General features: G+C 36.9%; 1 protein-coding gene across 5 annotated transcripts in view; it reads right to left on the reverse strand.

Moving 5' to 3' along the window:
• Positions 1-12,172, reverse strand: part of gstcd (glutathione S-transferase, C-terminal domain containing) — a 53,138-nt gene that overhangs the window by 7,248 nt on the left and 33,718 nt on the right. For all 5 annotated transcript variants that reach the window (XM_079614814.1, XM_079614815.1, XM_079614816.1 and 2 more), the window contains 2 exons: positions 1,564-1,697; positions 630-660 (listed from right to left, as the gene is read on the reverse strand). In XM_079614814.1, coding sequence (XP_079470940.1) covers positions 630-660; positions 1,564-1,697 — 165 coding nt within the window. The remainder of the gene's footprint in view (positions 1-629; positions 661-1,563; positions 1,698-12,172) is intronic.

A 12,172-nucleotide genomic window follows, 5' to 3' on the forward strand; every position in this document is an offset into this window, starting at 1 on the left:
GCATGATGAAAATCAAATGTTCAATACATTTGTATTACTTTTTTTAAATTAACTGGTTCTGAAAAAAATAAAATAAAAATGTTCTTGATTACTAACCCTACTTCACATTAAGTAAAACAAATAAAATAAAATCACATCAATTAAAATCAGGCATGAAAACAGTTGGAGGAAAAACAACTTTAAAAGTAATGTTGGCAAAAAAAAAAAAAAAATCAAATATACATGAAGGCTAACTAGAAAAAAGTAAAAAGACAAAATCAATATATATAAAAAAACAAAACCAAAGTACTACTATATATATATATATATATATATATATATATATATATATATAGAGAGAGAGAGAGAGAGAGAGAGAGAGAGAATATATATGTATATACATATACTGTATATATAAAGTACACACACTCTCTCTCTATGTATATATAGTATATATACAAAGTATGAATATGTATACATATACATATATACCGTGCATCCAAACTCGTGACCTGAGCAGGACTAAACCAAACACTGTGCTTCACACACACACGAGGCGTATGGACTCCTGTGGAGGTTGTGCATTAAGAATCAGGCAGTGTGGCGTCCCACACGTGTGGTGATAATGAAAAGAGTGCTGAGACACTTACCTTATAGCTCAAAGTCTCCGCAAACCTCGTGCTGTGGAGAGAGAGGCGGAGGGGGGCAGACTTAATGAGAACGCACACACACACACACACACATGAAAAATGACATGACACGTTAAAAGAAAACACGTTTATGGAACGTCATAGGAAATGCTGGAAACTATGGACAAAAACACATGTAGCGTTTCGGTTGCTGAAATAAGCCGTGCGTGGCCTACTGTAAATACATGTCTCACGTGACACTTGCATGATAAAGAAGAGCTCTGCAACTCTTGGAGATTATGTGTGTGGTAGGTAATGTTTGGTACATTAACTGTCTGTCATCAGGTCGCCCTTCCTGTCCTACTGTTGAATGCAACAACTGACAGATCCCTCGATGGGCCGCTGTCATAGCAACGGCGTGAACACAACCACGGAAAAATCATTTCCTGCTCTCGCCACCCTGATGCTCATGGCCTGCGGCGAAATTCCTGCCGGAGATTAAATGACAGTTTACGCCAGATTTGGAGAGCGATTGCTTGAGATTGGGGGAAAAACTGATGACTGTTCGAAAGCAATCGTCACCGTTAAGAAGTTTTAAAACACACTCTCTACTTTTGAGCATTTTCTTGGCAACATTTAACGTGGTACTGATGAGGCTCAGCTGTGATTGTTGACACAGGACAGAATATTCGGAGAACGTTCATGTGAAGAGAAAGACGGGAATAGACGCAATAATGAATGTTTATTATGCTTATCTATTATGGTTGGCTATTTTCCAACGTCCTCATGTTCTTGTCAGTATCTTTTGAGGGTATGCAGAGCTTAGCTTTTAATATACTGTGGATTATAATGTCTACACCGTCGTTGTGTACTGTGGAATCAGGGGAACAAATGAGAAGAGAGAAAGATATAAAGCGAGAAAAGTCAGAGAGGAGGAAGAAGAAACCGTTCTGACCTCTTGGGGAAGTTGAACTTGAGTGTGTTTTGAATGAACCCGTAGCAGCACGGGCTGATGACGAATCCCGCCCGCGCCTGGAGGCAGCGATCCAACACCATGTCTGTTGCCACTCCGCACGCATGCAGGGCCACCTGACATACACACAACACACCAGTCATGCTGGTTACACACATGGGTTCTTAAACAAAAGTTGGTAATCAAACTACCTGAGCTCTAGAGCAAGATATGTGTGGGAAACTGTCTAAGTGTAGCCTACTGTAAGTCACTTTGGACAAACATTTTTCACAAATACACACAACCATTCAAATGTTTTGAAAGAAGACACTTATCCTCAAGGCCGCATTCACTGGATCAAAAACACAGTACAAACAGTCATATTTTGAAATATTATTACTATTTAAAATACCTGTTTTCTATTCTAATATATTCAAAAATGTATTTTATTCCTGGCATGGCAAAGCTGAATTTTTTACTTCAGTGTCACAGAAATCATTCTAATATGCCTATTTGCTTCTCAAGAAACATTTATTATTATTATCAATTCTCAAAAAACAGCTACTTAATATTTTAATGGAACCATGATACATCTCAAGATTATTTGATTAATATAAACATTAAAATAATATTTATTTGAGAAAGAAATCATTAAAATATCATTATATATAACATAATACAATGTCTTTAATGACACTTTTGATCAATTTAATGCATCTTTTCTGAATTATTTTTTAATATTATTCTGGTTACCAAATCAACTAGAAATTAATTTACTCAAAAAAGCTATTTATACAGACAATGACTTGAAACAATGGCTCAAACAATATATATATATATATATATATATATATATATATATATATATATATATATATATATATATATATATATATATATAATTAATTAATTTTAATTATGAAAATGAAGACGTGTACACACACGTCTTTATTTTCATAATTAAAATTAATTTTGGGATTTTTCTGAAAAGGTTACATAAAAAAATCAATGTATATTCGGAATGAGAATATATCAAAAAAGAAATGGCTCGTTAAAAGGATGAAATACTTAAGAGGAGAAAACAAAGTATACTTGATAGTTACACAACAAAGTCAGTAAATTCAAAACAAATTTGGAGAACCATATAGCAGTTTTTTTCCAAAACAAATTAAGCCAACATGAATGATTAAAAAATTACTGGTGGCACTTTATTTTATATTCCTGTACATACTATGCACATATTATAGTAATAACAATAACTGGGTAATAACTAGGTATTAACCCTGAACCTACCCCTAAACCTAACCTCAACCCATGTAGTTACCTTATATTAACCAGTACTTTTTAGGCAAGTACATTGTAAGCGCACATACTGTAAAATAAAGTGCAAACAAATTACTAGAACGAACTTGGCATTTGAACCAGTAGGTTGTTTAATAAACTAAAGCATAATGCATAAAAGCATAACACAATTTCAGTTGCATCATTGCAAATGTGTGCATTAGACTCTTTCCCAGCGCTCAGAGTGGCGTTAATCTACGCATGACAACTAAAAAGCGGTTTAAACTCATGCTTTCCGCCTGTCCTTGGCCACATTTCCACACATCTCAAAGTTCTTCCCACCTTTCTGTATCTAGCGTGTTTTCATTGATCTGCTAGTGACTCGGGCACAGAGAGAGAGAGAGAGAGCATGCCAGTCATACCCTGCCGGTGTGACACTGCATGACAGCAGACGTCTCTCTGCCTATTAGCAGGAAAAGTGGATCAAACAGCTTGATGGAGGGTAAAGAAAAGCTTTAGATGTCCATACAGAGGCTTGTGAAAGATCAAGCGTTCGACTTTGCTCACGTCTTTACCGGACCAGTGCCTGTATCCATCACCATTAGGGTGAGAAACTGGAACAAATAATGCAAAACTCTGCTCTCAGTGAGTGTGAGCGCACAGTTGACCAAACCCATGGATTAACACCCTTCAAATCCCCCATAAGAAGTTTTCTTGGAAACGTGGCCAAATCTCAGAGGATTCGCTTTACACGCTGCTTGGAGTTGCCATAGGAGAGGAATTATGTCCGTGAACTCTGTGTGGGACAACACACAGCCTTAAGCCGAGACAAAATAAATTAGGAAAAAGCAATATTGGCAAAGCGTCCAGTGTGGATTGTAATTAAGTTCTCGAGACGCTAATTAGAACGAAATGATTCATAATGTCTTTTTAACAGGATCTGGAATAAAGCCATTCTCAAAAACCCCGGGCAGGTGTTTGAGTATTCAAGGGCCACCCTAATGTACTAATCACAACCCATTAATGCTGGGTTTCAGTTCTTTTGAAGTAGACCACCATCTCATAATGGAGCCATGCATTCGCATCGAAAGCGAAAAACAGGACGCCTCATCGCCACAACAAGCTAAACCAACCGTGAAAACCTTTAGCTTTGAGGACGTCGTGCAGCAGGTGAATTTCAAACGTTGACAATGATGCAACATTGCTGCAGATAGCGTTTCTTAAGGGACGCTGGGAGAACTTTCAGAAGATGTTTTGTGAAAGTGCAGCTTTGAATGACCATTCACTGATGAAATTCACAAGTAATTCTGACAATAACGGACGAGAGGCTTTAAAGAGCAAATCAATGCACAGCTACTGTAGAACTTCAGGAATAAAGAGCGGGAGGAAAGCGCTTTTTTTCACAACACGAATTAAAGGAAAAATATAGCAAATCACAGGCGAGTGTATTCACACCGAAGGCAAAAACAACAACAACAAAACACATTCTGGTAGTTCGGATGCTTAATGCAAGAAAAAGCACAAAAATTACTCACTTTAACACTAAATACAAGACATCAGCTTAAAAAACAGATGTAGCTATAGTCATAGCATGGTAAAGGAATATGAGCTATAATGACAATAATAGTGTACTTATGGTAATAGTAGAGCTTTCACAATAAACTGTCACTAGGTTGGTAACGTTTACATATAAAACATTCCTGTTTGTTTTATTATTACAATTGTATCATGTCTTTTTGCTTCATTGCACATGATCAAAAAGGCTCAGATCTTGTTTCTCAGTCTTTTTGTTGAACAAACACACACGCACACACACAAAATGAACAGTTCTCATAGCAAAACAAGGCAAAAAAAATATCAAAGCAAAGAAATAAACAAAATAAAAACAACAAAAAGCAAAACAAATAAGAAAAAAAAAAAGAAACGGTGAATGTTCGGTAATAACACTATAAAGCATTATTTGGCAGCATGTAATTATGCCAGAATCTATTCTTTACACATGCAAAGAGGCTGGAAAAGCACATCCCAGTCATTCCAAGTCTTCCATAGGAATGTCGGACAGGACAAATTTACAGCCATAATGAGACAAAGCTGGTGGGCCGTCTCCCAAAAGATCAGATCAATGTTGTTTAGCATGGGAAAGAAGCCGTGTTACAAAGCACAAGTTTGTTTTCCCTTTGCAAGCAAATACAGTGGAATCTGCAATGGTTTTCTGGGGTCTCTTGTACTGAAGGACCTAATAAATTAAGTTTTCTGAAAGCACAGAAAATATAAGACGGTGACAAAGAGCTTAACGTCGTCCTCAATGCTAGTTTTTCTTGTATAAATCACTCCGCAATGGAAAAATAATAAAGCATGCTGCAAAAGCATATTCTTTATTAGTTTTTCTCATGCATAGGTCTTCATTTTTTTTTTTTTTTGCTGATGATGTTTCTTTTCTTCCCTTCAATGGTGGTAAAAAACTTTTTCTTTATAATTAAGTAGTTTGCCCGAGGGATGGAAGGCACAACTTCACGACTACGATGCAAGTTCATTATTCACAGCCACCGAACACAGCAGTGTGCTTGTTTCACCATCATTCAACAGGTACAACAAATCAAGTTTGAGCAAACAGCCCATAACTTCTCTTTTCACATCATTACCCATGTTTAGTCATTTCTCCTAGTGTAGCTGCAAGCCTTATTACAGACTGTCTTAAAAAAAAAAAAAAAAAAGGAAAAGTAGCTATTTTCACGCATCTAACCCACTGGGAAACAATAGTTCCGGCTCTGCTGCTTTAGCAAGCAAACCTTTTAATCATTTATGCTAATGATATGTGCAGAGTTATGCAAGATAACACAATATAGCTTAGATGCTCAAATTCAATAACTTAGACCTAAATCGGTCTTTAATTAGCAACACAATCACTTTTTCCAGAGCTTTCGCATTGCCCAAACAGGTTAAAGCTAGGGTAGGTAATCCTGTTCAGGTTTTCAACTATAACCCGCCCGCAACTCGGACCGCAAAAAAAAAGAAAGAAAATATTGTACCCGACCCGCTTCCTGACCCGTGTTTTTTAAGTAGCTATAGTAAATGCTCATTGCGTCATGGGCCATAGACGGAGGAACTAGAGGTGCGCATTTTTCAGAATGCTGTATGATATCGCCTAGTGTTTTGTAATAAAGGCTTGATTTATTCATTTATTTCGTTTCATTTTCTTAACAATTAACTGCATGTGTTTATCCAGTCTAATCGAAGTGTGCGTCTCTCCCCCGACTTTCCCAACAAAAACCCCGCCCCCTCTCAGCAAATACATAAAACGGACATTACTGAGCTATATGCGTTTAAAAGTAGCCTATTAAAATGGCACAATGGCATTGCTCAGTTCAACGTGTTGGGAAATCGGGCATTTTGTCCCACGTCAGCTTTTATTCAAAAGTTAATAACGCGCTCAACATTCAGGTAAATAAGGATTTCCCACTTTCATCTCTGACTGAGCTCGTGCGTCATCCTCGCGCCAGTTATTCAGACAATAAAGCGTAGGCCTATGTATTTCATAGAAAATTGTGTCTAGTACTATATAAATTACAAAGGTTTAATTGGCATCTTTATTTCAAACGACCCGACCGACCCGACCCGAATATGTCACGGAACACACACAGGAGAGAGAGATCCAAATGCAATATTTATTAGGGGAATCCGTACTCACGATCAGTCCAGGCAGGGGTCAAATACCATGTAATCAATCCAAAGACACAAGACATTAACAGGAACGGAAGTGTGGGGACATTAAACAAGGACTCCGTGACAGACACTGAAACAGACAGGGTATATATACACAAGTGCAAACAAGGTGACGAGAAACAGCTGAAGGAAATGAACAATCAGTGACAGACAGGATTATGGGAAATGTAGTGAAAATGCCTAGACACCGTGAAAACTGAGACCTCTAATGTTAAACCCAGGGAACCACCAGACACTGTGACAGAATATCATTAAAAATATTTTTGGATGACTCGTAACCGCGGGTGACCGCAGGCACCCGCTCATTTTGGATCAACCCGCGCATCACTGGCCAGGGCCTTACGCAGATTTCCTAAAAGAGTTTGCAGATTTTCTCTCAGATCTATTGGTCAATGCCGATAAGGCAATAATTGTTGGAGATTTCAACATACACGTTGATAACACAAATGATGCGTTAGGAGCTGCGTTTACAGATTTATTAAACTCCTTTGGGGTCAAGCAAAACGTTAGTGGTCCCACTCATCGTCTTAATCATACTCTAGATTTAATTATATCATATGGAACCGATCCAACCGATATAGATATTATACCGCAAAGTGATGATATCACTGATCATTACATGGTAACTTGCATACTACGTACGGCTGAAATGTGTCATGTTGCTCCACGTTATCGACCAGGCAGAACAATCCTTCCAACTACTATAGATAGATTCTTGAATAGCTTACCTGATCTATCTCCGCTCCTCAGTGAACCCAAACAAACAGAGGAACTAGAGGAAATGACTAGCAGTATGAGCACCATTTTCTCTAGTACATTAGAAACTGTTGCACCAATTAGATTAAAAAAGGTTAGAGAGAAAACTAAAGCACCATGGTACAACAGTGCTACGCATGTTATCAAGAGAGAAACTCGTAACTTAGAGCGCAAATGGAAACAAACTAATTTAGAGGTCTTTAGAATCGCGTGGAAAGACAGTATGTCACGTTATAAAAAGGCTCTAAAAGCAGCCAGGTCTGAGCATCTACGCAAACTAATAGAAAATAACCAAAACAATCCAAGGTTTTTATTTAACACCGTGGCTAGATTAACAAATAAACAGACATCACCTGAACAAAATATTCCGTTACATTTTAATAGTAATGATTTCATGAATTTCTTCACTGAGAAAATAGAAAGCATCAGAAACACAATTGTAAATGTACAATCTTTGACAGCGTCTTATGATTCAGCCTCAATTATCGCCCCTCAAGAACAACTACAGCGCTTTACAACTATAGGACAGGAAGAGCTAAATAAACTTATAACTGCATCTAAACCAACAACATGTTTATTAGATCCAATACCCACTAAACTACTGAAAGAAGTGTTACCTGTAGTGGAAGAGCCTCTTCTCAATATTATTAACTCGTCTCTATCTTTAGGACATGTTCCAAAAACATTCAAGCTGGCAGTTATAAAACCTCTTATTAAGAAACCACAATTAGATCCAAATAACCTAGCAAATTACAGACCCATTTCAAATCTTCCATTTATGTCTAAAATACTAGAAAAAGTTGTGTCCGCTCAACTGTGCTCTTTCTTGCAAGAAAACGATATCTATGAAAAGTTTCAGTCAGGATTCAGGCCACATCATAGCACAGAAACTGCGCTGGTTAAAATTACAAATGATTTACTTTTAGCTTCTGACCAAGGCTGTATCTCAATACTAGTTTTACTCGATCTTAGTGCTGCGTTTGACACTATAGATCATAAAATACTCTTAGATCGACTTCAAAATTACACTGGTGTTCAGGGACAGGCATTAAGCTGGTTTAGATCGTACCTATCAGACCGTTACCATTTTGTCCATTTAAATGGGGAAAAATCAAAGATAACGTCAGTAAATTATGGAGTGCCACAGGGATCTGTATTAGGCCCCCTGCTATTCTCAATTTATATGCTGCCACTTGGTAATATTATAAGAAAACATGGAATAAGTTTCCACTGTTATGCTGATGACACTCAATTATATATTTCATCTAGACCAGATGATAACACTAAATTATCTAAAATGACAGAGTGTGTTAAAGATATAAAATATTGGATGACGTGTAATTTTCTTCTATTAAATTCAGATAAAACGGAGGTATTACTGATTGGTCCAAAAAACTGCCCACAAAACCTCTTACAATACAACCTTAATCTAGATGGACGTCCTGTTACTTTATCCTCTACAGTAAAAGACCTGGGTGTTATACTAGACCGCAACTTGTCTTTTGAAAATCATATTTCAAATGTCACAAGAACAGCCTTTTTCCACCTTAGAAACATTGCTAAGCTACGTAATATGCTATCAGTTTCTGATGCAGAAAAGTTAGTTCATGCATTCATGACCTCGAGACTAGATTACTGTAATGCTCTATTAGCTGGTTGTCCTGCATCCTCAGTAAACAAGCTACAGTTAGTCCAAAATGCAGCTGCTAGAGTTCTTACTAGGTCAAGAAAATATGATCATATAACACCAATTTTATCATCTCTACACTGGTTACCTATTAAGTTCCGTATCAATTACAAAGTATTGTTACTGACCTATAAAGCCCTAAATGGTTTAGCTCCTGTATATTTAAGAGATCTTCTATCGCCATATATTCCATCGCGCTCTTTAAGATCGCTAAATTCGAGGCTTCTGGTCGTACCTAGGATATCTAAGTCCACTAAAGGAGGGAGGGCGTTTTCACATCTAGCTCCTAAACTCTGGAATAGCCTTCCTGATACTGTCCGAGGCTCAGACTCAGTCTCCCAGTTTAAAACTAGATTAAAGACGCATCTCTTTAGCCAAGCATTCACATGATGCATCTCATACCTTTTATACTACAGTTAAATCAGATCAAATGCATTCGTATTAAGATCAGCAGCTACGCTAATTATTTCCCATCTGCCTTTTTTTGTTGTTATCTCGGGACGCCTGTCCCGAGATAACTCAAATAGAGTTCGTCAGCTCCAGTTATGTATCCAGCCTCTCATGGAGACTTCAGATGCCCCAACGCCTGTGATGAGACGACTCGACGCCTGTGAAGAGACGACCCAACGCCGGCGATATGTTATGCCCTAAATTTCATGATTAACTAACTGTATTTTTGTATGTATATTTTTGAAATGCATTTTCTGTAAAGCTGCTTTGAAACAATGTGTATTGTGAAAAGCGCTATACAAATAAACTTGAATTGAATTGAATTGAATTGAATCACTGGTAGGTACATGCAGCTGACTCCAAATGTGGATGCGCGTTCATGTTTGTGGGGGGGGCGTAGCTTTGGACGGAGCACTGACAGGAGGGGGCGGAGCTTAGAAGAGGTGCCACTTTCAAATCTGGCTAGCTCTCCAACATTACCTACCCTAGCTTTAACAATCTTGAACATCCGAAGACTTTTCTATGATGCTTCCTTTAACTTGTAAGTTTTAAAATAAAATCATTCAAATTCATACCAATTCACCATTGAATCATTTAAATTTAGACTGATTCACAACCACTTCAATGTCTAATTATTCATTTCCAAGCCTTTAAATCACAATTGTATAATGTCTCTGATATTTTCAACTTTTTTGCATGACCGAGATACACATAAAATAACACAATGTAGTTCGTTCTAAAACCTTGACAATTATTTTTTATGGAATATTGCATCCATAAGTGACTTATACATGTACATCTTTTTTTTAAATTCATGTGCCCTCATAATCAAAATAACTTCCCCTCCCTCATGCAGTTATTTTCTTATAGTGTATTCTGGCGTGAGGGCGGAGCAACCTGTCACTCACACGAGATCCACCAATAGCAAACCACAACCATCCAATCAATTCCCCATGGACGAAATCAAGACATTTTGTCTTGTACAAGAAGCCATTTAACTTGAATATACATCACAATGGGGAAAAAGACTATCACAAATAAATATACACCAACATCCTTTATATTAGATTACCTTTATTTTCAAAACTTTTCAATAGGACAAGACTCTAGTGACAGATCTCTGTCCTGTGCTGCGTAACGTGACAAATTGTTATCTAATGTGTATATATGTACATAATGTACAATATACATGATGTTTAATGTCCGCTTGTCACAGGTGCTAAGTAAGTCAGATTTACATGAAAGAGAAAGCTTTTATCACTGAATGCAGAGTTCGGGCATATGTGAGTGGAGGAATATTTCATCCACACATGAAAAAAAAAAAATTCTAAACCAAGTATGTTAAATTATTTAAAAAAATTATTGACTGTTTGATATGAATCTCATTATGAATCTCATTGACATTCTTTTTTTAATGATTGTGCTAGGTGCCCAAAAGAAATTCTACAGGTATTGGTTTTGTAAACCAGTGAAGGTCTGATAAAGACTCTGTCGGAAAAAAATAACCCCCCCGCCGCGCGCACGCGCATGTGTGTGTGTGTGTGTGTGTGTGTGTGTGTGTGTGTGTGTGTGTGTGTGTGTGTGTGAAGCTTAATACTGCAGCTCTCTGTGGATACGAGGCCAGAGGCTGCCGGTCTCTGGCAGAAAGAAACATCTTATTACCTCCAGAAACAAATATAAGAACTGCAGAAAGTACATACTTCCTCAGTTATCACAGAAAACAGTACCCCTCAAAGAAATCATTTTAATCAGTATTTGTATCTTGTTTTTCAGTAAAAACCTAAACATACTTAAATGCACAACTGTGTAAGATAAGACTTCTTTTCAGAGAATATATCTTGAATTAAGTTATCACCACCACATTGGCGAACTGTTTAAAAAAATTAAAAAAACACTCGCAAGGTTTCTCAAAACAATTAGCCAGTGCTGTATGAAAAATTTAATATTTGGTTAAAATTTTTAAAGTAAATAGATTTCTGTCTACCTCAAATATGATTAGGGAGTGCTCTTAACAAGTATACAATTCAACTTATATATATATATCAATTTGCTGTCTAATTTCTATTATGCTTGTGGCTACAATATTTGACCGAATTAAAAAATAAGAGAACACAAAACAAATGTGTGTAAATGCCTATTAATAATATCATTAATATCATTGTTCCACAATCAGTCTCATTTAAAATGAAATGTAATCTTAATGTTTGGGCAAGTTGTTGAGGAGCCATTTTCATCACTCAAAATGCAGTAATGAGCAACCCATTCTCTTTTGAAAGGATTTAAAGAGACAAACGTGAGGGTGAACTGCATAATAATTAATATGGATGGCAGGGAGAATCAAACAAGCTACAACTACAGAGTGCCAGAATCCATCCTTTAAAACAGGCTTTGCAATGCAAATGAAGAGATATCTATACTTTCTGGACAAAAATGTGAAATTATTGAAACTGCTCATAGCAAGAACACGCGCTGAAAGCAAACATTAACAAAAGCAATTATCGATGAAAGGCTGCAAGTGGGATCCAAATGTCTGAGGCCACATTGAAATCTATCTAATGTAAAACTAGAATTTAACAATTTAGAAAAATTGAACACCACGATACACAATGAAATATTAAACCCGCATGTAATATTTGCCATCTGAGAGACTCCAATGCTATTTTAATAGCTAAACAACCTTTCTTAATGTTATGAGAAATGATTATAAACCTAATA

Source organism: Phoxinus phoxinus (assembly GCF_949152265.1).
Source record: "Phoxinus phoxinus genome assembly, chromosome: 6".
In the NCBI taxonomy this organism is placed as follows: domain Eukaryota; kingdom Metazoa; phylum Chordata; class Actinopteri; order Cypriniformes; family Leuciscidae; genus Phoxinus; species Phoxinus phoxinus.